This window comes from Dromaius novaehollandiae, chromosome W, assembly GCF_036370855.1.
Source record: "Dromaius novaehollandiae isolate bDroNov1 chromosome W, bDroNov1.hap1, whole genome shotgun sequence".
Taxonomy (NCBI): Eukaryota; Metazoa; Chordata; class Aves; order Casuariiformes; family Dromaiidae; genus Dromaius; species Dromaius novaehollandiae.
Genome location: NC_088130.1, coordinates 67,219,481 through 67,243,845, shown reverse-complemented (window position 1 = coordinate 67,243,845; position 24,365 = coordinate 67,219,481). Strand labels below are relative to the sequence as shown.

The 24,365-nt window shown below is 40.8% G+C and overlaps 1 protein-coding gene across 6 annotated transcripts in view; it reads left to right on the top strand.

The window, feature by feature from the left end:
- The window catches only part of LOC135323448 (alpha-2,8-sialyltransferase 8E), a 75,404-nt gene extending 51,505 nt beyond the window's left edge, over nucleotides 1–23,899 (top strand). For all 6 annotated transcript variants that reach the window (XM_064501023.1, XM_064501019.1, XM_064501021.1 and 3 more), the window contains 6 exons: nucleotides 3,750–3,842; nucleotides 6,643–6,729; nucleotides 9,884–10,028; nucleotides 12,332–12,444; nucleotides 15,691–15,783; nucleotides 16,934–23,899. In XM_064501023.1, the coding sequence (XP_064357093.1) occupies nucleotides 3,750–3,842; nucleotides 6,643–6,729; nucleotides 9,884–10,028; nucleotides 12,332–12,444; nucleotides 15,691–15,783; nucleotides 16,934–17,402 (1,000 nt within the window). In that variant the 3' untranslated portion in view covers nucleotides 17,403–23,899. The remainder of the gene's footprint in view (nucleotides 1–3,749; nucleotides 3,843–6,642; nucleotides 6,730–9,883; nucleotides 10,029–12,331; nucleotides 12,445–15,690; nucleotides 15,784–16,933) is intronic.
- The last annotated feature ends 466 nt before the right edge of the window (nucleotides 23,900–24,365 follow it).

Here is a 24,365-nt window from a genome sequence, read left to right as displayed (position 1 = left end):
AAGCCTGCAGGGCTTGGTTCATTTCTTCTCATTTTTAGTCACTGGATAATGTGTATTTTTGGAAAGATCTTTGTTTTTCCTGCAGGGGAGGCAGAATGCTTCCTGCAATACTCAGTTCTCTTGCAATCCAAGTGCTGCAGCCTCACCATGAGCAGTGCAGAATTGTCACTGCAGGAACCAGCAAAACAGGAAGGTGGTTTGTGCAGGAGAAAGCGATCTCGTTTGAAAGATGCCTGACAATACCCTCAATTATATTTTAACACTTTTTGCAATATATCAGATGAATCAGTGCCCGAGTCCAAGTGTCCCTTGAAGGCAGGATTGAAGCCTCCAGCTTTTTAATTCATGAAGCATGATCAAGAAAATCTTACTTTTGATCAAAGCAGGACAAACCTGACTGCAGATGATTGGAGACCTGAGAGTTACAGTAGCTCGTGTACTGGGAAGCCAACTCTGCCTTTCACTAGTGAACTCAGTGAGCTGCTCAGCTATAAGTGAGATTGCAATGGGAGACATGAAGGTTAGAAAAGAAGAAAGCCTCAAACAGAACTGGAAAATTGCAAAGTGAATAGTATTTCATTTCTGGGCATTCAGTACTGAGGGTCATAAAGAAAGAATCCTCTCCCTGCACTTGCAGCTTGTGTGATGTTAAGATACAGGATTTGATCATGGAAAAATGCTGTATGCATAAATCAAAATAAACTGCACTATGCCCTTACTTCCTAGCTGAGTATCAAACAGACTGAGGAAGACTATAGGGGGGACAGCTTCCATTTGTGCTAATTAGGCTTTCTGACAGGCTAATGTCTCTTCATTCACCGGGAACTACATGGTTTAGAGTGGGAGTTAAAAGGCAGAACCAGCACTCAAAACCCAGGGAGTGGGTGAGACTGAGCTTCTGAGAGCGCCTGGTGGGCTAGTTTCCAAGCACTCCTGGCAGGACCAGGATCTGGGCCCTGCTGAGTGGAGGAGCTGGATTTAAAGGACATCTGCAGTGGTTGAGGGAGGCCCATATTCCTTGCGTCAGAGCCTCGTGCTGTGCGAAACCTGCATCCTGGAAAAATACAGGGCAAAGCGCTTCTGAGGGAAGAGGTCGGCCAGTGCTCCAGGGAGCTGCCTCTGCTAATCTGCCTCAGTGTCTGAAGCAGGGGGAAAATGTTGTGAAGCAAATAAATAGTAGGAATACTTCAGGGAGAAAGACAGGAAAAAGGGATTTTTGTTCTATCTGTTAATTAGATGCTCTCTCATGGATTAGTGCTATTGTTGTGTCATTAACGCTTGCAACCTAACTGCTGCACCATCAGTACCATTGGTGCTAAGGAGGCTAAGTGTCTAGTTGAATGTTTCAGACCTGGTCCAGGGCTGGTGAATGACAGTTCAGATGATGGTGATTCAGTGGCTCCCATGGAGACCAAGTAGAGCTCCCACCCTGAAAGTCCGCTGGAGTCAGGCAGTGACTATGTGGTCAGTGTCCCCTCCCTCTGTCCAGGGAGGTGTGTGGGGGTCCCATCAGGAGTGTCTTCTGAGTTTGTTTCATGCTTCTCCCTCTATACTTCCACAAGGAGCCAAATTGTGAACTCAGCGCTCCCAGTGAATCTGCTGGAAACTTTGAAGCTATTTAGGAGATGAGGTACTTCTTGTGAGAGTTAATGACTTGCAGGATAGTGCTTTTCTAAACTGTAGGCTAATGGAATAACTCTGTTTCAAATGCAGTTCTCCTCGTTACCCTTCTGCGTCTCTGGGAGCACATCCTTTTTCTTCTTTGTTTTTGGTTTGTGGGCAGGGTAAACAGGCAATGATCAAAGGGAACTTTGGGGCTCGGGAAACTTCATATGTGTTTCATAAAATGACATCTTTGTCTCTGGTGCCACTGCTGAGGCCAGCTTTCCCCTACCACCGCATTCCTGCTTGATAACATGTGCAGCTTGACATCTGAGCTGCAGCTCTCTAATTTAGCAACAGATCCAGAAGTCCACAGGAAAGATAAAAATAAATATTAATCTAGATATTTCATTCCCTGTACTGAGGGACATATAGAGTACTGAAATCCAGTGTTACGTGGAAGGCCAGGATGAGGCTAATATACCATTGCTGTCCGCCTTTAGCGCAAGAGGTAAGAGTGGTGTGTAGCATGCCGAGAATTGTACAGGGATGTATTCCTGCTTCTAATCATTGTGTAAAACATGCACATTCAGGGTCCCAGTTTTGTCTCACTCAAAGCAACCAAAGTAAAGAATGAATACCACAAAACGGAGTAAGAAAAATGAGTTTTGTGGGAGGAGAAAATAGCGTACAGTACAGGCTACATACAAATTCTTACGGACATGGCTCCTGCTACCCCTTTAATGGCTAGTTTATAAAGACTAGCAGTTCTCCAGACCGGATCAAAGCTGGAATCCCCCCAAATTTTGTTATTAGCTATAAACATGAACCACTAAGGCAAATAACAATGTTTGCCTACTTAAGGATTATATATTGGGAACTGAACAGAAATTGAGGTCACACATGGTTTTAATGCTATTTTAAAATAATATGACATCAAAATATTAAAACTGCAGTGATGGTTTGAATAAAACCCATATGGGAACCTTGTACTTTTCTTCGTTATTGAAAATTCAAGGGATAGTTTGTAGATACAGGGTCATGAATTTTGATATTTTAGAGGATTCATTAAGATAACTTGGTCTAGCCTCTGTCATTCATACCCCTTCCTCCAGGTCTTCACCTCATATTTCTTCATTAGGTCCATAACCACTGTGTGGTTATGTACAATTCTTAGATACTGAATTTAAATCAGACTTCTAATGATGAATGGTGAAGCTGATACAGAGCTTGGTTTACACCCTTAATCTTCTTCGTCATTTCAATATTGTCTCATTGCATCCACCGGACAGCCTGAGCTTCCTTTGATCCGTAACATGAATTGCTGCAGTTGTGTTTTATACCCCAGTCCGATGGCTATGGTGGAGTAGTTTAACCAGAAAAGTAAACATCTATGTCTATTTTAATTAAGAGTTGCATTGTCATTTGCAATATGCATGAACATTCAAATCCTTTCTTTCTCAAAACCATCTCAAATTTTTAACACGGAAACTCCTGTTCTGCTTCCACTCAAAATATACCTGGAAAGTAAAGCCCAGAGAAAGTTCAGCTGTGTAGAGCTATGCAACAGGCTCCACAGACAAGATGCAACCTCCAATGCTTTTATCCTAAGAACAAAATTTAAGGGTATTTTTATTAAACTCTCAGCATACGCTGAGACACCCAGAGGATGGGAACGGTATTCCTTAAATGATCAGTGCTTTTCCCTGCTTTCAGTGGCAGCTGCTGTGTGCTGACTTCTGGGAAACGTAGCTAGTCCTTGTTGGTGCCTACAAGGGCATGAACTCTTCTGAAAGCATAGCCACTTGCAGCCTAAACAAATGGGAACTGAGTTGAATGCTTTCTATTAACTTGTCCATTTAGTTTAAATTAGCTAAATGGAAACTGCTGAGTACTCTGTCTTGAACGTCTTACCATTAGCGCTTGAATTTCTAAAGGGATGGACAAACTAGACATGGGTGGTTGTTCTGTCATCAACAATGATGTCTGTGCTTTCCTGTGAAATAATAACCTGCCTTTGGGTCAGACAGTGTACTCTCAAGTTAGGCAGATCACAGGTGACAACCGTAAGCACATTTCCCTTGATGCATAAGATATGTTTTCAAGTCTAGGGCTTATTTATAACCTTTGTTCTTATTCTCCTTCAGGTATTTTGAGTTTTATGAAGGGCCTTTGGAATACAACTCCACAAAATGCCTGGAATTACGGCAGGATATCATTGCAGTGAAGGTTTTGTCTATGTAAGTATGAATGAATGTTTGCCACCTTTCAGGTAGGATGAAAATGATCACTTACAAGGTTGTCAAAGATGCAAGGCTCAAGAGATGCCATGAAAAGGGATCTCATCTCATCAAGGATTTCTGAGGTTCTGTTATCTGTGAAAGCAGTGGCATCTGAATGTGATCTGAGATCCGTTGGAAATAGTTGGAGGCTTTTCACACATATTGAGGAATTTTCATCAGGTCCAGTATCACTAGCTGGAATTAAATATTGTGATTGTAATATTGCCTGTAATAGTATATTCCAGGCCCTCTAGTGAGGGTAATTCAACAGTAAGAACAGTCAGACTGGCTCGCGGTAGATATCCATCTAGCCTAATACTCTGTCATTGACAGTGGCCAGAAGTGAAGGCTAAGAGATGCAGCAAAGTGAGGTTGAATCCTTGTGACAAATACTGGCATGGAGACTCTCTGAGCTATAGGTGGTGTCTAGACCACTGTAGTCAGACTCAAGAATGGACCTATTTTCTATTAATTTATTTAGGTCTTTTCTGAGCCCATTTATACTTCTGATGTCCACAATTTCCCATGGCAGTGAGTTGCAGAAGTTAACAACACATCCAGTGAAAAAGAAGGAAACTGTGATTCTGACAAATAGTGCAATATCTTTATTTTGTCTTCTGTGGTCCTATATGCACATCAGGAAATAAATGCATTGCCTGAGACATAACCATGAAACCATAAAGATGGAATGAGACAGAAAAATAAGGTTGCCCCTGGAGTTCAGGCATTCCAGGGTTTAGACAGAACAGAGCAGGATATTTTCATGTTATCCTTTTGCATTTTCTGAATTTAGGTGCCTAGAATGTGCTTAATCCCTTACTTTGTCTAAAACCAGTGGCTTTCATATTTAGTAATCTTACCTACAATCCACAAGACTTACTAATGCCTGTAAAGTGCATTGAGAATCTCAGCTGAAAGGTGCTATGCAAGTGCATAGTCTTAATGATAAGAGCAAGCAAGGCAAATACTGTTGTTCCAGGTCTGTGTGAATTTTGAGCAGGTCTCCCTCATTGACTTTGTGCACAGAAAAATGTAGGTTATGTCCTTGTCTTCTGTTTTTGGTACTGGATGAAGGATAGACAAATAACGACTTCGCACTGCTTGCTGACTTGCATTGCTTAAAAATAAATAGAAGGGGTGAGAATTTGACACTTCTGCCAATGTTCTGCTGAAGATAGTGAGTTTTGTATTGCATTTCTTCATACTTATCAGATGGTACAGAGGATTATTCATCTCTCTTCATCTTATCCAATGGCACATAGATGTTAGTGGACTCCCACTCAATCGGATAGAGTCAGCCTTACTTGTGCAGTTGACACCATTTGACAATGAGCTCCTTTTACTATGCTGCATTCTTCTAATGTGCTTGCAAAATATCTACATTTCCTAAGTCAGTCCTTACAGTAATGGAAGTTTTCTAAGATAACATGCTCCCGTGGGCCACAGAAAGCACAATATGACCTAATTCCTTCCTGTGACTTCCACAGCTTGGGAAATCCTAAAATCTATTCACTTTAAATATATAATTATCTTTAAAATCTTTGCTTTATTTAGACATTCAAAGCCCTCAAACCTGAAAAGAATACATTAAGATCTCTCAGTCTTGAAGAAATCTCAGATTTCAAAATATCCCAGACAGAATATGACATTGCTCTGTAGCTCTAGATGTTTGCAAGGCCTTAGTTATTTCTGTTGTCCAGGTTTGGAAGAGTATGTATGAACTCTAAAGTAGAAGCAGTTTCTTGAGCTTTCTCCACTTCTTTTGTCCAGGAGATTAAAACACTGTCTTCTACTTGCCAGATCAACAGACATATTTTTCTGGGGCATATTTCCATGAGATAACTAACTAGTAAAGAACTTTTCATTGCCTTAAGTACATTTTCTGCAAGTTCCTCCACTTGAAGGCTCTCCCCAGTCCCTCACCCAGAACTGAAGCCTGCAATTGGCTGTAATGTTAAACCCATAGCCTACAATGCAATTTAATAAACTGAGCACAGGTCTTTGACTGCAGTACATCAGAAAAGACTGTGAGGAAGAAAGTGAAATAAAAAAAGTAATGGGTTATAATTGATGATACCAGAAAAAATGTGTCACCCCCTGTCAAGCTAGAAGAAGTAGGTGTGTCACTGCTTGGTATATCTAAAGGTGTATTGAACAGAGGAGAAGGGAGAAATCCTTATGTAAAGAGCTTTCCATGTCCTCTTACCCTCACACATGCCTGTCGTGACAGGTGCTATCCCAGTTTGTAAAATGGATTGACCAACACCTCTGTTTTGTAGGATCTCATGGATTAACATATTCCCATCAAAATAAGAGGGAAGCCTCCCATAGCAGTAGTTGGCAAACTGCGTAAAGCATCTTCTCTACCAATACCTCCTCTGCTGGGCCTTGCTGCTAAGTGCAGCTTTTCCCCCCAAAGGCACAATAGTTGGCAGACTTGTTAGCTTTCCTCAGGCTTCGGGCAAAATTTAATGTGGTAGATGCTTCTTGCTCATTATGTCATCTTTTCTCCTGAAGAAATGGAGTATGGCTATCAAGAAAGAGAAAACCATTCCAGACATCTGAAGAGCTCCATCAGTACTGGTTTATACTTGGCTCAGAGTTTACATCTCTGAGCAGAAGATAAAAAGAATGATATTGTTTGCACTGGGTGGACGGACTAGTTTCCCCCATGCATGGTCCCCTGGCTGCAGCTGGTGAAGGAGTTGAATGCCTTGTAATAAGGTAAATTTACATTTTCTTTCTTTTTATCTTTTAGGGTGAAACAAACTGAACTGTTTGACAGGTGGAAGAGCCTACAGATGTGCAAATGGGAGATGAATGTCACAGAAGCTAACTTATTCAAGTAAGAATGGTCCACATTAATGAGATTGAGTAAGAATTACTTTAGTCTGATTTTAGCTTGTTATAGAGAGATGAAACCTTCACATGGATAGCAAGAGTAAGCATTATAACACTGTGACTGAAGGAGAACTGTCCATTTGAATAAATACCAACTTTTCTTACTTTTGAAAAAGTCCACAGCAAGAGTGAAAAAGAATTTTTGGAGCATGTAGGACATTTGTCCCACAAAGGCAAAGAATTTGGTATGGGAAAGGCTTTTCTGGGTATGATTCACACAGAAGTGAGGCTGGAGCCACGAGTTAATATTTATACATCATGCATTTACCCACGGGCCTAACTCTGGTGGTATAAAATGGTAATATCATTGGTGACACTAAAAATTTGACCTGCAAAATCCTCAAACTTGATTTTTTCTGTAATGTATAAGTTTCTGTATTGCATAGTGTACTGTCAGACCTTGTTTTTCAGTTCCTCCTTTTTTTAATGGCTTCTCAGTGATTACTCCCTGACTATCTTCAGATGCTTCTTCTAGTCTTCAGACACCTTTGCAGTTTGTTTCTGTAATACTCTATCTTCCTTGGTATGACCTCCTCTCTGCTGAAGGTCTTCTATGGTCATTTTAAGGTACAGCTTATAAAATTAGTCATGTGAGGCAATAGTAGAATGAAGCCCAAACAATGTTTCAGTATTGTATCTTAGTATAGTCAAGGGCCTTTTTTGAGTAGGTACAGAGAAAATAGGTTATTTCAGAGTAAGTGGACTATAGACTGGCAAGTCTGTAAGTCACTGGCGTGATTCAGAATGCTGTTTAGAATAACACCCTACAACTTTCTCCCTTATTCTCTTGCATGATTCCAGGAACTAGCTATCATGAGTTCATGAAAGGATGTGAGAATGGATGTGCTGATTTAGTCCTTAGCATCCTTAGAAGCAACTGTTAGTCCCAGGTGGAAGTCTCATACCAGGTTTTCCAGCATGAACTCCACATGTGGGGTTTTTTGGTATTCTTTTTTTGAAAAATATTTGATGGGCAACTGTCAGAGTCCATTTTGCCAAGCAAGAGCTGATCAGAATTAGAGCTTAGTATCATGGCCCAAGGTTTAAAGATTGCCTGGAGTGAGAGGACTGGGTCTTAATGACTGTGTACAGAGTGCAATGAGCACACTGAAGTATGGAGGTCAGCCTGAAGGTAGGAGTGATAAGAAATGATTATCTAAGATCAGCTGGAGGACCACTGCTCTCTCTTAGGCCACCAACATTGACCACCAACACCAGCACTTTTCTTAAAGTGCCCTACTTCGTCCTACTCAGGGCATTGAAAGAAGAGATGAAATCCTCCTATATATATATACCAGCCTGATTGATCTGTCACTGCCTAAGAAGCTCCCACCAGCATCTAGATATAACCAATCCTTCATTAGCTGGTTCTATGAAAATTAATCACATGAATCAAGAAAACAAGGAAGTTCAGAGTCTGTTTCATTTTTGTCTTATGGGACAGAAACATCAGTGTGTGAATGTGTGGGGAAACTGTAGTCCCTTAAAAGCAGACAGAAGACTCCAAGTTTGCAGTTAGGCTAGTAGGTACCTCAAAGTTAAAAGGAGGTAGTATAACAACAATGAATTGTGTGCTTTCGAACTGTGCCAGTTCTGGGCCTCATGTGAGAGGGAGGAAACCAGGAAAGTTAAAAGGCAGTGATGTAGCAGCAGGGAGGGATGAAGCATGAAAATCATGCTAGCTTTTGTAACTTTAGAGGAAGGAAAACAATTTCCTGGACAATCTTCTTCCATGAGAGATCAGACATTCACATTAAGGAATGTGCCTCTGGAAAATTAGTTGGATGTAAGATTAAAGAACAGCACCTCTTGCAATTCCGTAATGCAGAACTAATGAGGAAGAGTTTTTTCATATCTCAAACTTCACAGTGCAGTTCCATTACTTTCCTGTAGTTATTTATTTAGTTAGTTATTTGAAATTATTCATCAGTTCATTCAATATCAGTTGCTGCCTTGTTCTGATCATCATATTGTGTCATTTTCCATGAGTCAAGTATATAATAGTAGTTGGGCATCACTGAAATGTTTGTATAATGCTGCGTTTCCTTTCTGATGCTTGTAATGAAATCTGTAGAAAGCACTGGCTTATTTTTCCAACTCGTAACAAGGCTACATACTCTAGAGGCAAGGTATTTAATTTAGGATATTTGAGAGCCATTTGGCTTTATCTTCATGTTCATGCTATGAGATGTATTTTTCATTAAAGGCATAAGATGCATTGGCTGAGAAACAAACTGGCAATGGAGTTAGAGTGGGATTAAGTCAGGGCTTTTGGTTCCAGCAATAGTAGTAGAAAGGCATTCAGGGGAAGATGGGAGCTAAGAAATGGACCCCTAATTGGCAAGCTGCTCTTCCTATTTAAGTTTCATATGAATCTTATGGTAAAGAGGTCAGAGCTGAATGGGTTTTCCCTCATCCCGTGAATCCCATTTTTGAGATTTCAAAACTGTGTTTCCATTGAAATACCTGCTATTTCGTCTTAGTGAAAATGAAAATCTGGGCTATTTGTCTGGGATTTTGACACTGTAGCCTTGATCAGTCTCTTTGACACCAGTCTGCCTGGGCCATATCATCCCCCGATGGTGTTATGCAAGCTCAAGGGCAAAACCAAGGCCTTTAGAAGTCTTTTGTAATTGAGGTGTGCCATGCTCCATGTCGTGTGGTAAGTAAGTGGGTAGTGTCTTTAGGTATTGCTGTGTTTAAGTCCCTGCCCTACCAGGTTTCTAGATCCCCAAATGAATACTTTAACCCCAGGCTTCCTGCCCAGTGCCTGGTGAATGATTTATAGAAAGTGCAAGACCTCTAAAGCAGAGAGGGCCTAATTCATTAGGATGGTTTGCCCGGGGTATGAAGAAAGCTCAGCTTTGTTGGCTAGAGCAGGGCACAGTTTGCACACACATTTCCTGCAGCCTAGAGCAGTGCCTGTTACAGAGGTCTCATCTCTTCTAGCTTATCACCATTTTACCTCTCGCACAATTAAAAAGAAGATTTGACAAAAAATGCCTTGTCAGCTGCAGTTCAGAAGTATTTTCAATACTAATTGCAACTCCTAAATCATGTTATCAGCTCCTTTTATTCATCTCTTTTTCATTTTACAGGTCTACTTTGTCAAGATGTTGCAATGCCCCTGCCTTTCTGTTTACCACCCAGAAAAATACTCCCTTGGGGACTAAACTGAAGTATGAAGTGGATACTAGTGGAATCTTCCATATCAACCAAGAAATCTTCAAAATGTTTCCAAAGGTGCTTCATGCCTGTGTCTATCTGCACAATCAGCTTCACTCTACTTGCTGCATTAGATAAAGTCCTATAGCCAAGCATTTAGCAATTCACTGTTTCACATTTCTGCAAGCATCATTGCTTATACTGTGAATATGTTTGTTTCCCATATGATATTCCAGCTGATTATCCGACTTTCTAGCGGTCATCTGCTCTAATATGATCTATTATGCGTTTCTCTGGAGAATATTATTGTCCAAACAGCAAAGTGGCTAATGAAATAACTTAAGAAATATCAATAAAAAAGGCCCTTACTGACCAGAACTTGTTAAGGTCTCATCTACATACATTAAGTTCAACATTTAGGGTAGGTCTGTCATTTTTTGGCATGACCATTTTATAATTCATATTCACAATGACTGACTATTTTTAGCCTAATTTCTGTTTGCAGCTTCTCTGTGAACAGGCTGCAGAAATCTTAAATATATTCATCATAAAGGTTATTCAAAACATTTTCAGCAAATAATCCTTGACCTGATGGCTATTCCAAGTGTAAATGTTAAAGGCCGTGGGCAATTCCCATTAAACACTGTGATTTATGTGCAGAAATGGGCTTATATGGCTACTGATTTATCATGAGGCGCACTTTGTGAATTTAAAATGGCATGTTTGGGGGGATAACTGAAATTCATCCCTTTCCGAAAGCCAGGAAAATATACAAGTTAGGTACTTAGATTTCTGTCATTAACATTGTCCTTCAGAGTCTCCCAGCTTTTAATGCATTTGTCTTCTGAGCACAACTGAGAGGTGGGGCAGTGCTGGTATCTAAATATGCACATAGGCAACTGGAGCAGAGCAAGGAAAAGGCTCAGATCCAGAAAAGCACTTTGGCGTCTGGAGACAGGCAAAGAATGAATACATCTAAGTCCAAGAGAGTCCTCAAAACCCTGCCTAATTGTGCAGGTACATGAAAGACTAAGGGCACCTATGCTTTTGCTGGGAGTGTCACATAAGTGCTGTTATACTTACCCAGATATGCCTTGAGGATGCTTTGCAGCACCTATCCCATGCCTAACTGCCTTTGGGATTCACTGGGCAGCAGTTACGTGGCCAAAGCCACCCTCTGCCTAGCTGGAGCTGGGCTGCTGCACAGCAAATGTCAGAGACACAGGGCTGAGAGCAAGCAAGCAAGACTGTAAGGTCAAGAGCCTTGTGCTGAGTGGGGGGACCTGGTTTCTGATCCCCCTGTCAGGAGTGCCTAGGCATTTTGTACTAAGGAACCACTGGGTAAAGCACAGACAGGTCTATAATGCCTCTGTGTCAGAGAGCTGCTGCTTTTCTCAAATAAGCGTAATTACATGCCCTCTTGCCTGAAGTCTTATGAATGCTATGGAAGGATTCTGGGAAAAATCACCTAGAAATGTCATGCCACGATTGCATCTCCCTGTAGTTTGCAGTATGAAATTATTGATGAAATATGTATGTACCAAAAGGAGTGCTCTCATGCTTATATAAGCACATCTCTACATATTCATAAGATGTAGCTTGGCTCAGTTTTGCGTCATAACCCTCTCACTCTAATGGCCCAGTTCTCTTCTCAGAGATGTGATTATAGCTCTCTCTGGCTTCATCAGCAGCTGCATGCGCGCATTTGAAGACAGAATTTTGCCTCACAGATTACAGAAGGATTCATCCTCTCTGAGCCTGTAGAGGTGCCTAACCAAAGGCTCTGGCACTGCTGGTAGTACAAGTGCTAATTAATAATCATTAATCCTATTAGCTCAGTTTGTGAGGAATGTGTAGCAAGCACTAGAATTTGAGCTGGGTTCTGATAAATATCTGTAATATTCTGTCTGGTTTAGAGAGACCTCTTGGGTTTTGCAAGCTGCTCAGGGACTGTGTACAGACTTCTCAAAAGCAGGACATCAGCCGGAGGAGTGAGCAGCTTGCAGGCAGCTCAGAAGGCTACACCTGGGGTACACTAATTTTATGGTTTATGCCCCCATGTGGAAATCAGAAGGGAAAGCAAGTCTCTAAAATTGCTTCTTCTATTATTAAATCTGGACAAAAACAGGTCATTGTTTTTTTCCTTCCAAATTAGTTGCCCAGAGCATCTCTAATTGCAAAGAAAACAATCCCATCAGTTCATGTACACCATGGGAGTACTACATGCTAGAGCCAGTGTCAGCTTCCTATGATTATTGCATCTGCAGGCTTTTTATCCAAGATGCAGCTGCACTAAAAAAAAAAAAAAAAAAAGGAAAAACCAAAGACTTGTTGCCTCCATGTTTCAAGAGACTGACTGTTTCCTTGCTGTCTTGTTGCAGGATATGCCGTACCACCGCTCCCAGTTTAAGAAATGTGCAGTGGTTGGGAACGGAGGAATTCTGAAGAACAGCAGATGTGGCCGGGAGATTGACAGTGCGGACTTCGTGTTTCGGTAATCATCACAGCAGCATTTCTTTCACCTATTTTAATAACGATGCAAAGCTATTCTCTCTCACACTGAAACATGGGATTTGCCAAACTGGCCAAATCAATAGTCTGCTTCTTGCGCAAAATGAAACATTTCGAAAAAAACACCCCACTGTATAATATGTACTTAAAAATGATACTTTGGAGGCTTATTTGTTCCTAACACGACTTGGTTAATCATTGACTTCTGTCGCAAAGTTTAATGCCCTTATTCAGCCTGTCCTGTTACTCAGGTTGTGGATTTATCATTCCATGGACATTAGCCCGGGAGCAGCACCATGTGAACATGGCTATATTTTCCCAGGCCAATTTTCTCCTCTTTTGTGTGGTACACAGCTTGGCCAGAGCTTAATAACTCGGTTCTGGCACAGCACACATGCCTTCAACCTGTATTTCTGAAATGGTGCTCTCACTTTGATTGCATAGCACAAGTCCCAGATTATTTATTAAATCAGGCTCAGCACCATCCCTTTCTATATCTGGCAGCATAAACCCAGAGTCAGGAGGACAGTAGCTCCGTGGACTGAGAAGAAGCTGGAAGGTCGTAGAGGGTGTCTCCATGTTACACTTCTGAAGTCCAGTAAGGTTGATTAGCTCAGATAAGGAAGAACGTGGCTGCAGATAGCCAGCTCATTACTGCCATTGTGGGTTACTCTAATCAGTCTCGTAGACCCCAGGGTGTTCAGAGACACTGAAGTGACTTTGAAGGTTGGGTGTCTTTCTGCAGCTCTTCCCACCATATCTGGTATTATCCAGGTTTTGTGTTGTCTGGGATGTCCCACTTGTGTCACCAGATTAGGGAGTTTTATCATGCTTAATATATACAGGAAATACGTTATTATTATTCCTATGCATGTCTAATCCCTCTCTCAAACCTGTTAAGCTCTTTGCCTGGGTCATGGCATATGACTGCTAGCTCACAGGTTCGTGATGTGTTTTGTAAAAAATGAAAAACGTTTTACTTCTGTTGGCCCATTTTCTGACCTTAGGTACGTTCCTGTAAGTCTAGAGTAACTGTACATAGATCAGTGAATTTCTCTAATTTCATACTAGAAAAAATAGGTCAGATTTTGGCTCATTGCTTTCTTAATTTAATTTGGCATCAAATGAGAAATAAGAATATTTTATAGGTCCGGCCTTCACTATTAATATTTTCAGAGCCTTTGTGTCTGCCTCTGGGGCCCTCTTTATGTAAAGCTAGTGTCCTAATTTTAATCTGTAGCACAGTCCAGGCTTGACATAATTTACTTCAGTTTAAAAGCCTAGTGTAAACTATATACACTAAATAATTACAGTAGATTCCCTTCTACTATGCTGGATCATAAGTATCAGTGTGGTTGAAATGAAAGGTACATTTTGTAACACGTGGAGATGACAAACTGTTGGGAAGCATCATCTTAGTTGCCGACAAAATGACTCTTTAAAATACTTCAAAAACAATCTGTGGAGCACAGCTAAATTCATTGATACTTTCAGGATGCTTGTCTAAGCCTCTTAATATTGGCAGGAAGCCTGTGGTTAGTAGGATGCAACCAAGATTTTTCTGTAAAACAAATTCACATAGGAATTTATTATATTGCAACAGAATACATAAAATGCATACACATAAATAGCATTTACTAGTTGTTATTGTCTATCTCCATCTACTGGCCAGAGTGGAGATTTATGATGAAACATTGGGTACATTTGGAGGCACAACTACTCTCTTTGCATGGATGAATTTTTTTAAAGTCCTAAGACAAAAATACAGTTTATGCATATTGTATAATTTTTGTAATAAATTATCACTTTCAACGAATTTACCCTTTCTTAATCCTGCCATGAGTTGAGTGTTTAACCAATATTGATGCTGAATATTTGAAAATTTTTTTTGAATGTGATCTGATGAATCCAATGCCTAGTGCTAGGTGTAACTGAGGACCTTGAAAGAACATTGCATCAACTAGCAGAGAAAACTGCTGGAAATAACTTTGCCCTTGAGAAGGACAAGGTGATTTTAAAAAAATTCTCAGACCTAATAAAGAGGGACTCTCTGGGAGGTAGATGTGAATCTCCTGAGTCTGAGAAGGATGTTGAAGGACTTTTATGCCTTCCTCCGCTCCCCCACTCTCCTCCTCCTAGCAGTGGAGGAATTGTATTTTAAGGGGTGGAAGCCAAACTGTAATATTTTGAAAACACTGAGCATCGCTTACTCTTAGTGTCTTCATGGTTCTTAGTGTTCATCCCTGATGAAAAGTATTGAGGTGTTTGGGAATTAGGCATGGTAATATTTTTGAGATGTGCGATTCAGATGTCTAAGCAGTGATGGCTTTTACTGTGGCTTGTAGGAGCACTTCAAAAGGTTTTGAAAATTTCAGCTGAAATCTGACACTAGTTTGAACTGAGTGGAAGACCAGCCGGCTCCTTGTTATCCGCTGATTGAGCATGCTGAAGATTTTTTCTTTTTTATCCATGTTTCCTATGGAAGTGGAGCTTGTGTGATAGCTTGTGTGTGTGTTTGTGTGTTTTGACAACTTCAGCATCTCTTTAGGGATGCTGTAAAGTTGGTAAGATGATGCATCTGGGCCAAGGCCAAGGTCAGGGTTTGCAAATGTTCACAAGTTTGCTCCTAATAACATTGACATCCTTTGGTGAAGCTGTACAGTCGGAATTGCAGCTTTCATACTGCGCTGGGAGATACTTATAAGGGGAAAAGGAAGGAAGCAGATTGTTTTGGTTTAATTAGGGAACTGGATTGGTTTAGTTCTTGTGGAGCATTTCCCATAAATTCACTAGGTTATAAAATAAAACACATCAAAAGTGATATTATAGGTGTAGTTTATCTATTAACTACCAAATACAACCTAACAGCTGATGTTGAGGAAGTCTTTCATTTCAGAGGTTGATTGTCCTTGGGGATTCTTAACTTTTCTGGTAGTAAATTGCCAAATTAAATGGTTGAATTGCTATTACGGAAGCAAAATGAGTGAACATTGGTTATATCTGCAAAAAAGGTCAGCTTTGACAGACTCAGGGAAGAATGGTCATCTTCTTACAGCCCCTAAGAATGTGTTACTTTAATATACAGTTTGGGCATCAATGTGTTTTGCTACAATTATAAATCTGCAAACTGTTTCTAGCTTGGAAGAAATGCTTAAATCAATTCTGCTTTCCAGTCCTGAAAAGGTGCAAGGAATTGTTTAACTTTCTTAATAATTTCTTTCCTTTATAGGTGCAATTTGCCTCCTATATCTGAGAAATACATTACGGACGTGGGGGTAAAGACGGATGTCGTGACTGTCAATCCCAGTATAATTACTGAAAGGTCATTTCTTTCTGTTTCTTGTGTTTTCATCTCCTATTGCTTTTCCAAATCTACCTTTCACTAAATTCTAACTCTTACAGAGAAGGTTTTTTCAATATTACTTAAAACTGACACTGTTAATCATATGTTTCATTCTGGATTGAAGTTGTTTGGTGTAAGGAATCAGTAACAACACAGAGAAATGCCTTAAACACTTAGACCTATACATTGATAATGGAAAGTGGGAAGCTGATGAGCTGAAATCATATTAGCAGAGCCATCATTCCACTGGAAGTCCTGTGTTGTCACGCCTGCAAGCCCCGTGCAAATGTCTTGGATGCTTTAGCCTGAAAGCAAGTGGATCCCATCCTAAATGCTTGAATAAAGTAACACATATTGTTGTATGTTTTTAAAAAATGCCAGTTAACCTTTGCAGCTAGGATTGACAGAGTGATTTTTATTTAAAAATTTTTAATACCTGAAAACCACTTTATTTTGTGCCAGACTTGGAGGCTCCAGGCTGTTGCAGCCCCAGGGCACCAGAAGGGCTGAACTGATAGGTACATCCCAGAGCAGGCAAAAACAGACACTAAAACTGGATGGATCCCTGTGTCTCCTTGTGTGCCTAAAGCTAACTAGTGTGTGTTTGGGGTCCTGGGGCTAACTAATTCCTGGTGACCTTTCTTGCCAGGGGAGTGTGTTTTCTTGAGCAAAGTGAAGTGATTTGCTTGCATGACAGTTTTGTTTTCAGTTCTACAGTTGGACATGTTACAGATGGTTTTGCTTGGCTTTGGTGTTTGCTACTTTTTTGTATAGTCCTGCACTGTGAAGTGCACAATAAAGCTGGTCAAACCTTGGAAAAAGTACATACTTTTGATACTTAATGAGAAATGAAAAAGGGCCAGAAATGTCTACAAAGTTTGTCCAGTGTTCAGTGAGTGTACTGCCAAAAGAGGGGAGAATGTATTTTTTCTCTCTCCGCATTTTTTCCCTACATTTCATGCTGACGCTTTCTTTTAGCTACAAATCTAAGTATATTCCTGTTCTTAACTGAAACGTCATCTCTGCATCAGAAATGTTTTGGTACAAACCCAATGGAAGTTTCTTGTCTGTTGGGTCAAAGCTGAAGTTCACGCTGGTCTGACCCTCGCTTGCATCCTTTTCTCTTTAGATTCCATAAGCTGGAGAAGTGGAGGAAACCTTTCTATGATGTGCTCCAGGTCTATGAAAATGCTTCTGTGTTGCTGCCGGCTTTCTACAACACTCGCAACACAGACGTCTCCATCCGGGTCAAATACGTCCTGGATGATTTTGAATCTCAGCAAGCTGTTTACTACTTTCATCCCCAGTATCTCATCAACGTCTCGCGCTACTGGCTCGGTCTAGGGGTGCGGGCCAAGCGGATTAGCACGGGACTGATCCTGGTGACTGCTGCTCTGGAGCTCTGTGAAGAGGTCCACCTTTTTGGCTTTTGGGCCTTCCCTATGAACCCCTCAGGGATTTTTATAACTCACCACTACTATGACAATGTCAAACCTCGCCCTGGTTTTCATGCGATGCCCTCAGAAATCTTCAACTTTCTCCACATGCACAGCAAGGGGATCTTGCGGGTTCATACAGGGACCTGTAGCTGCTGTTGACAAGGACAGTTCTTCCTCTGACAAAGTGCAAAGGGAACTTAATGCCTGTGTACGGTGTAAGAGGTTTTATTACACCCTGAAATTATGCAATAATTGTTTGATATAAATTTCCTCAAGGCATTGCATCCCATAGGATCTAGGATACCAGCATCTTCCCTGCTAGCAGAGTAGGGTCCGTAACAGTGTGGGTAAAGCATAACTCCTCTGTCCCAGGATATGCACTGCCCTGGAAAGCAACTCAGATAAGAAGCACATTCCCAATAGGTTTAGTGATATACAGAGCACATTAATATAGCTATCCTTTCACTTTGAGGAAAAGCACCAAACTTTTGAGAAGAATCAGTGGTGGAGAATTTTAGCATAGACTGTTTGACTTTACATAGGTTTCTGAATTGAATACCTTGGGGTGTTGCTAGATTTTATTGAAAGTACTGTTTTCTGGCATTTTGGGTTTTTTGAAAATATTCTTTAGCATTATAGTTCTAATGGCAAGTGTATAACTTGAGGTCTTTATTCTGTAATTTCACAAAGTATTGGTGAAAAATTGCACTTAGATGTGATAGGAATAAACTAGATCACTTTATGAAATTTTTCAGCAAAAGTAGGAGAGAATGTTTTACTCCCATTCCCAGCAAAAGGTAACTGTGTTGATCATGGTGTGTAATTGTTTTAGAGCTGCTTCGTTTTGATTCCTTCCTGTGTCTCGTAGTTCTGGTCTCCTCTGCCGATGCTGTTTTCTTTCTCATAGTCTGTAATACTATTTTTCTAGCTAACACACAAGCAATGTGTGTGCTTTCTCCTACAGTGACCGTCTCAGCTTCAGACAGGAGTCCCTGCTGAAGAACTGTGCTCCTTCCCGCTTCAGCAAACTTTGCTCAGGCTGAATAGCAGGGAGACTACTCTAGTTATATTTCCTGAGTTGATTTTTGTGTTCAAATGTCACAGCATAACATAGTAAAGGCTTTTCCTCTTTGTTTTTTATAGAAGACTTTGTAAGAGCATCTAAATGCTGATTGACTGTTGTGCAGGTTGAGTTAAATATTTTCAGGCATCTGTGATAAATACTTGCGGGAAATGAAGTTAAAAGGTAGTGAATGTATTTTGTGGTTTGGATTGTGATGCTTGTTTTAAATTCATGCATCTCAAGACCTCAGATGTCTTAATGTGGCATTTATTTGTGTTGAGAATGTTATTATGGTAGGGCAATAAAAGGGCTGGTATATTCTTTAAAAAGTTACCAGCATGACTCCATCAGTTAAGCCAAGCTTCATTTTTCACCTGATATAGTTAAACTAGCAAAATCCTGATGGAGAAAAGATGCCACATACTGTTGCAGTTTATTTTGGCTGCTGAACCACAGTGTGGTAGGCTGCTGGTATATGCCCTTTCGTACTGGTATGACTGCATGCACGAGAGCGAGGTTTGCTCTTTGAGCTATGCTGACATAGATAAATGAGTGGAGTTTTCTAGTATAAGCTCCAAGACTAAAGCACTTGGGCTGTTGTCCAGTGCCTCGTCTTGTCTTTCTTAGATTATGAGATCTCTGATCAAGGTTTAAAGTGCTGGTCCTATATGAAGGATACTTTTCTGTCTCAGGAGAGGGTTTAAATCCACGTCAGGACTTGGATTTTCATTTTTTAATGCATGAATGCACAAGGCTTCTTTAAAAGCCTCTGTGCTATGTTGACAGCTGTGAAAGTTGCTCACACTATGGATAAAGGGATCAAAAAGGGAGTGAAGCATGGTGGTCACCATTTCAAAGTCCCTACTGACTAGTAGTGGCCTGGATGACACAAGAGTGTATATTTTTTTAGCTTTACACTAGACTCCAGATTACTTTAAAAGCAACCCCTTTTGATAAAAGTGTCAGAGCTTACTTGGGAGATACCAGCCAGAAGTGAGTGAGGGACCTGTGCTTAAGGTTTTTATATTTGTGTCATTGTGCTTTTAGTCTTAGAGTTGTACCATGTGTTAGTGAACATCACTCCATATTGGCTGGCTGTAAGATACGCAGCACGCTATGAATGAACTTGTAGATGAAATGGTTTCCTTGATTTAATATGCAAAAAAGATCTTTGTCTTTGCTGTGTATTGTAAGTTAATGTGCAAAGGGCTTTGATAATGAAGTGCTGTAACGAAAGTGCTACATAGAAAGCAATGTGACCCAGTGAGCTGGCCATCTTGCTGTGCATTAAGCTTTATAATAATGGGAATGACGCTGAAGCCTGTACCTAGAGCCCTTACTTCTTATTCTGCCTGGGTAGGGATCTAGCGTCACTTCAGCATTGCTTTGTTGCTGCTGCTTTGCTAAGGATACTTTCTTTGGTAAGGTTTTTTCTTCACTATGTTGATTGAGGTGAACAAAAGTAACGGAAAGGAGTCTGATATGTTGCAAGAGTTACTTAAAGAAGATGGGAAAGCACATGAGAAGCATCCACATATTGGAAAGAAACGGTGCAGATCCCTCTTTTAATTGCAAAAATCCTTTTGGACTTTTTGGACAGGAAAAAGGATAAGCAAAACTGTAACAGAATCACAAACATTTCCTTTCCTTTGTTTGCATCATACAAATGAGTAATGTAACTTCTCTTAGGCTATACTGTAATAAGTGCAGTTTTACTGTGTTTAGATTTTGAATGGTTATAAGTCTATAACTACTATATTTTTTTAATGATTTAAAAACGTGTGCAGGATACTCACACATACACACCAAAGGCCCAATCCTGCACCATTTATTTGAAAAGAACTCCCATTCAAGGAGATGGGTGTTTTATTTACATAGGGACTGCAGAAACAGGCCCAGACATGTCTGTGAAGATGTATATAGGTGTATAGTTAGATATAAGGAGCGATTTGCAAGCCAGAAAAATTTTCAAAGAAATATATATAAAATATTCCTTTAAAAGGCGTGCATATTGCGACATGTTTATTTTCTTGTTCATTTTTCAGACATTGCTCAAAAAATGATTGAAGGAAAGCTACGGCATTTTTGTCAGAAATGCCGTAAGTATACGCTTTCATATTTTTCTTGGCCTCCTTGCCTTGCTCTCGGCTCTGTAAAATCAGATTCCTGCTGCCGTGCTGCACCTTCTGTGAAGCACCATGGAAATGGCACGGTTGTAGCTCGCAGGAGCAGGGTCTGAGGACAAACCCCGCCAACCGCTCTGTTCTCCAGGGGCAGCAAACAAATACCGCCGGGGAGATTTCAGCTACGCAGTGTTCGCTACCTGTGCAACATCACTGCAGGGCGAATGAGCCAGCATTGACTAGCCCGAGTTTCTGGCTGTCCTTTAAAAGGACAGGAGGAAAAGGAGGGTTGTTGCACAGAGAAGGACCCTCCTTGTTTTCTGTCACCATTGAGTAGTGAGCATAAGAAAATGCTCTCTTGAAATCAGGAGGTTATCTGAGTTGGAGGCTATTTTGTTTTCTTTCTCCCACACGGTCAAAGCTCCAAATGTCCAGTCTTAAAGAACCTTCTTTTAAAATGTGGGATGCCTGTGTGATAAGAAACCAGAGTCAGGAAGCCAAGTGTTTACAGCATGCTTTTCTGGCACCTGAAAGGCATGCTTAGCATGTTGTGATTTCCCATGGAGGAGGATGCGGGCCCTGGAGAAATAGCCCTGATGCAAAAATCTATCCAAGAAGAAAGGCTGTCAACTCTCTGGCATCGCTTCCTGAGCTCAGACTGTAATCCTGGCTCTGCTGCTGAGAGTATGAAATCTGAGATAGGGAGAGAGAAAATTATAATGGGTTAATCACTCACTCCTGGTATTATTATGGGTTAATCACTCACTCCTGGTATTATTGCGGAGACTCTCTTAAGAAGTCCCTGATATCTGCATACACTGGCAATGCAAATTGAGTCAGAAAAAGACAGCTAGGACTGCTTCTCCTTTATTGTCAGGTCAACAGAGGAGGCTTATGGATCTGCCAGTGCTGTTATCAAAGAGAAGAAAGTATTTAGCTGAAATAGTATAGCGTCTTGCTTGATCTATGGAATCCAGCTCAGCTGTTGGCCAGAATGGATTAAACAGCGATAGGTCCATTATAATATTTTAGCATACTTTCTGTGATTGAACAAGAGTTTGGGAAGTCAGCTCATGAACCACAAAGCAGGGAGCCATGCCATGACGGCTCCTCTCATTGGGATCTCTGGGAGGAGGCATACCATGGCCAGTTGGTCTGCAAGCTCCTGGAAAAGCCATGCAAGGAGAACAGAGGAGACTGCAGCCATGCTGCTGCTCCCCAAGCTTTAATAACATGGCAGGAGGTAGGCTGCCCACGCTAGATTGCACATGGCAGATGGAAGCAATCTCTGGTTTGTGTGTAAGGAAAACTGGGGTGGACACAGTGTTGAGATGTGGAGCGGGAGGATATTTCTCCTTTTAATCTTCTGAGGCCAGGAGACTTGTCATTGAGGCTCTGATTTTGCAGAGCACAAGTGTGAGTAATGAAAATGGAGAGCTCTGAAATGATCCTTTCGCCCTATCTGGTTTGCATCCGAGTGTGGAGAAAACCTTGGAGCTTTTGCACATAGTTTAAGAAGGAAACATTGCAAAATTCAGCAATCTTTAAGGGCAGAACTCCCTGGGAAATTCTGAGGAGAGATGATGTTTTAGGAATAAAGGTCCAGTGCTCAGCTGGAGTCAGTATTTATGCTTAGGGTTTTTTCCAAAGTCCAGTGAAGTCCATGGAAAGTTTGGTGTACTTCAGAGCAAGCCTCCACAACTGGGCCCTGATCTTGGTCAGGAAGAGCAGCCTCTTGTTTCTTATTCACTTGTTTTCAAATATATTTTTAATATACTGTAGATATGGTGCAGTAGCAATACTGTGTTTTTAATGGTGTGCATAAAGAACAAACTTATCTGGAAGCAGAAATGTTGCGACTGTCACGCTCCCTTCCAGATTTCTGCACTTTCATCTTTTCAAAAATCATCTATGCAAAGCATTTCATCGTGGCAGTGTAAATTGCCATTTCAAATCATGGGCACTAGGAACCCTAATGGACCCTCTGTACCTAATTGTGTATGTGTGTGAATCCCCTGCCTTGAGAAAAGAGGTGTTTTCCTGCTTGCTTTAAAATATCAGCGTGGAATTCATCAGTGATGTGAATGTTTTCAAGGCAGGGTTCAGCCCTGTTCCTTTGGAAGCCAGCTCAAAGTTTGCAGTTGGCTTTGATTGATACGAAAAATATTGGGCCCAACGCTTGTACGTCAAGCCAATAACCCGTATCTCTGAAAAGACCCTCCAGACTATTATCATTTTATGTCCTGTCTAACGTGGGTGAGGCTGCTGGGCATCTCTGTGTTGTCTGCATGGTATTCAAAATCTACAAGCAATTGTACGTAAGTGCTTTTTAAATAACTTTAAGGGAAATCCAAGTGTACAGGAAGCGTTAGAGTGAGGGAGCCTGCGTCCCAGGCCTCGAGCACTTCGAACGCTTCCCACAGCCCTGAGTATTTGAGGAGCATCAGAAATGAAGGACGGGACCTTAGTGGGACACCTAAAAAAAGACAGAACTGCCTTGGGTTGAAAGTTGTAAATAAGCTAATGAGACATCTGACTTTCCCTATAGAAGCCATAAGTGTTCTTGGTGTTTGATCTTTGGATAAGTCGTACATTTTTAACTGTACCAATCACTGTAAAATGTGTTAGCATGTAGAACGGTAACAAATTAACCCAACAAAATCAGATACTGTGTTGGCTAGATCTTAAAATGTCTGTTCTAGCTGAAGCTGTCTGCATTGAGATGGACCAAGACACTGAAGTATCTCCATTGCTCCATACAGCTTATGAAGGCTGTAATTATTACCTGTTTTAGTAGTTAGGGGCAAACGGAATTAAATTAATCCCTATCTGTTGTAGCACCTAGCGTTGCCAAAGTGATAACCACTTATTCATGTGTGACACTAGAGCCTGTCTCTTTACAGATGAGGAAAACTGGTTGTACCTGCTCTATCTAGGACAGGACATGGTGATTTTTGCTTCATTTCTGAGTCCTCCTTATTATAAACCATGAGGTGTCTGATGGGATATCCATGTTCAGCCCATGTAAATTGTACTGTGTTCTGCACAGGCCTTCTATTGAATATGTCCCCCATTTTCACCTGGAAGAAAACAAGTTTTCGATTTGCAAATACTGGAGCAAACCTATGGGTCTTCGTGCTAATGGAGCCTGGGTTACTACAAAAATAAAGTTTGTTTCATTTTTGTTATTTCTGTATGGTGTCGGTGGAGAAATCCAAGCAGAGTCACTCTAGTTTCATGCTTCTGTTAATGCCATCCTGTCCATTAGTTCACCTTTCTTTTATAAATCTTCCACCCTGTAATTTTTGCTTATCGTTTCTGTAGTTGTATTATGGTTGTAATAGAAAGCCTAACAATTGATGTAAGCCATAACTAAAACAGTAATCAGGGTATTTTTTTTGTCTGTGTCACTGTGTTTGAAAGATGATTTAATTCTATTGAATAAACCACTCAAGCAGTTTTATTTGAAAGGCAAGCTCTGAGCCACTTTTTGTGCCTCCAAACTTACTTTGTATCTCCTGCTCTTCTGTGTCTCTGCACAGAGAGAGCTCGAAGCTCGGCTGATTGGAATTGGTCCATATAACTAGAGACTGCAACTGTGGAGCTATATCATCAGTTGAAAATTCTATATTTTGATCGCTGGACCTTGAATGTTAGATTTTGGGTTGTAGTCTACAGTACATATGGACAAAGTAAGGTAATTTATTGTGAGAACTAGCGGTGTGTACACAGACAACCTTTGCAATCCACATTTTTTTGCCTAACTATGCATTCCTAACAGCTCTGTCCTTTACTGTCCAGGCCCTTTATGTGAAGTAACAACTACCATCATTGCTGTGTGCAAAAGTACCATTCTCCTCACCTCCCTCTTGTTCCAGTTCATTTTCCCACATGGGATTAACTCCTGGCAGTTGTCCTTGTAGAAAGGAAACTCTT